The sequence below is a fragment of the Crocodylus siamensis genome, unplaced genomic scaffold (assembly GCF_052110815.1).
Source record: "Crocodylus siamensis isolate JL-2025a unplaced genomic scaffold, ASM5211081v1 HiC_scaffold_123, whole genome shotgun sequence".
In the NCBI taxonomy this organism is placed as follows: domain Eukaryota; kingdom Metazoa; phylum Chordata; order Crocodylia; family Crocodylidae; genus Crocodylus; species Crocodylus siamensis.
This window is the reverse complement of record NW_028324533.1, coordinates 59,141-61,520: the sequence shown is the minus strand read 5'-3', so window position 1 is coordinate 61,520 and position 2,380 is coordinate 59,141. Positions and strand designations below refer to the sequence as shown.

The 2,380-nt window shown below is 44.2% G+C and overlaps 1 protein-coding gene across 1 annotated transcript; it reads left to right on the top strand.

Annotated features, from left to right (window-relative positions):
• The first annotated feature begins 1,094 nt into the window (after nucleotides 1-1,094).
• Nucleotides 1,095-2,051, top strand: LOC149851863 (olfactory receptor 14A16-like). The gene has a single exon (XM_090030288.1). The coding sequence runs from the start codon at nucleotides 1,095-1,097 to the stop codon at nucleotides 2,049-2,051; it is 957 nt and encodes a 318-aa protein (XP_089886414.1).
• Nucleotides 2,052-2,380: the final 329 nt, after the last annotated feature.

The window sequence follows — 2,380 nt, the reverse complement described above, 5'->3', positions numbered from 1 at the left end:
TTTAGAATTTTTTTTTTTGCACCTTACAACCTGACTTTTATTCTCAGGTTATTTTCTCATGCAAAACTACATAGGAACTAACCCAATTGCAACTTGGTGCCTCCCTGCATCCTAAGGTGCCCAGGCTGGGTCACTGGGACAACAGAGCCAGACAGAGAAGCTCAGGGCCTTCTCAGAGATCCCATGACTTGTGTTGGGAGGGAGATTAAACTAGAGCACAGCTCTGCTGTTCTGCTAACATCTGTACAGCACAGACTGGTTACATCTGGGCTTTTGCTTCTGAGCTGTGCAGGACTCCAGGGAACGAGTCCCATGAGCCTTTGGAAGAAAACAACTGAAAATTGTCATCTTGCTTCACTCCTTTTCTGCAAGGCGGGGTTGAGGTCAGCTGCACACTCAGAAACCTGGTTGGATTTACTCCAGTTGTTCAGTGACAGAGGGAGCAGAGAAAGACCTCTGGGTTATCTGTGCTTCTGGGGAGCTAGACTAGTGGTTGGTGCAGAGGAGATCGGAGAGATCAACTGGACAAGAGCAAAGGATCTCGGCAGAATATGACACAAGATGAGGAAACTTCCACAAAAACTATTTCAGTAAGTTTTCTGCATCAGTGAAGTCTCCAGGCTTAGTAAGATTCACAGGAGATTTTAAAACATTAAAAGTTTGAAAACCTGGCTAAACAAATCATACTGCATTTTATGTATAATAGATTCAAAGCTTCAAGAGTGAATGAAGACATTTTCAATGTTTTTGCTATTAATTCAGATAATGTTATATAGCATATTGGAAGCAGGGTGGGAAGAGGAGAGGGGTGGGACTGGGACCTCTAAGGAATTCATCTTTTTTATATAATATCTTATATTTCACAAATATTTGTTTCCAGAATACTGGGCTAGCATTTTATGGGTGAGATAATTTACTGAAAACAATAGACTTTCAGATGGGGAAAAGCAAAGGAAAAAATCCTGAGCTGTGACTGGGCTAGGATTCTGGAGACTATTGATGGGAATATCAAAGCCACTGAGTTTGTTACTCTCCTCATTACCACTGCCCTTTTCCATTATACCCAGGACTTGCACAGGGCCCTGGGAAGGAGGATGTCCAACTGGACGGCTGTAACCGAGTTCCTCCTCCTGGGCTTCTCTGACACTCGGGAGCTGCAGATCTTACACTTTGTCATCTTTCTCGCAGCATACCTGGCAGCTGTGGTGGGGAACCTCCTTGTTATCACTGTCGTAACTACGGACCACCACCTCCACAGCCCCATGTACTACTTTTTGGTGAATTTATCCATTCTTGACCTTGGATCCATCTCCGTCATTGTCCCCAAGTCCATGGCCAATTCTCTCTCAAACACCAGGACAATTTCCTATGCTGGATGTGTGTCCCAGGTCTTTCTCTTCTTCCTCTTCTGTTCAGCCGATCTTGCCTTCCTCACCATCATGGCATATGACCGGTACATTGCCATCTGCAAGCCACTGCATTATGAGATAATACTGAGCAGGAGAGCTTGCGTCCAGATGGCTGCTTGTGCTTGGGCTGCTGGTGCCATCAACTCTGCACTGCACACGGGGAACACCTTTAGTCTACCCTTCTGCCACTCAAATACCATCAACCAGTTCTTCTGTGAAATACCCCAGCTGCTCAAGCTCTCCTGCTCTGACACATACCGCAGAGAGCTGGCAGCTCTTGTCTTCAGTGTGTGTTTAGCTTTAGGCTGTTTTGTTTTCATCATTGTGTCGTATGTTCAGATCTTCACCGCAGTGTGGAGAATCCCCTCGGAGCAGGGCCGGCAGAAAGCCTTCTCCACCTGCATTCCTCACCTGACTGTGGTCTCCCTGTTTCTTTCCACTGGTGGCATTGCCTACACAAAGCCCATCTCTGACTCCCCGTCCCCTCTGGATCTCCTGGCAGCTGTTCTGTATTGTGTGGTGCCTCCATTGATGAATCCGGTCATCTACAGCATGAGGAACAGGGAGATCCAAGCTGCCCTGAGGAAACTGCTCTACAGGCTGATCCACTCCAAGAACAATATGTCCATATTTCTGTCATGACTTTCTCTTTCTTATATTTTTTTTCTAATTTACAAATGAAACTTCTTTTTTCATTCTATTGTGTGAATCTTACATATTAAAATTGAAGGTGATGTGTTAATTCTGTAACTTCGTACTGTCAAAGACTTGGGTTTTCTCATTTTGGTTGGCACTGTTGAAATGGAAAAGTAATGTTTCATGCATCAATTTTACTGTCTTTGCACCATCTAATATAAATCCCATCATTTGCAAGATAATGCAGAATTCAAGTCTTTTGTTTACTAATTGGTGTAATCAATTATTCAGATGACAGAATATACGGGGAAATATCCAGATGATGTGAAACTGGA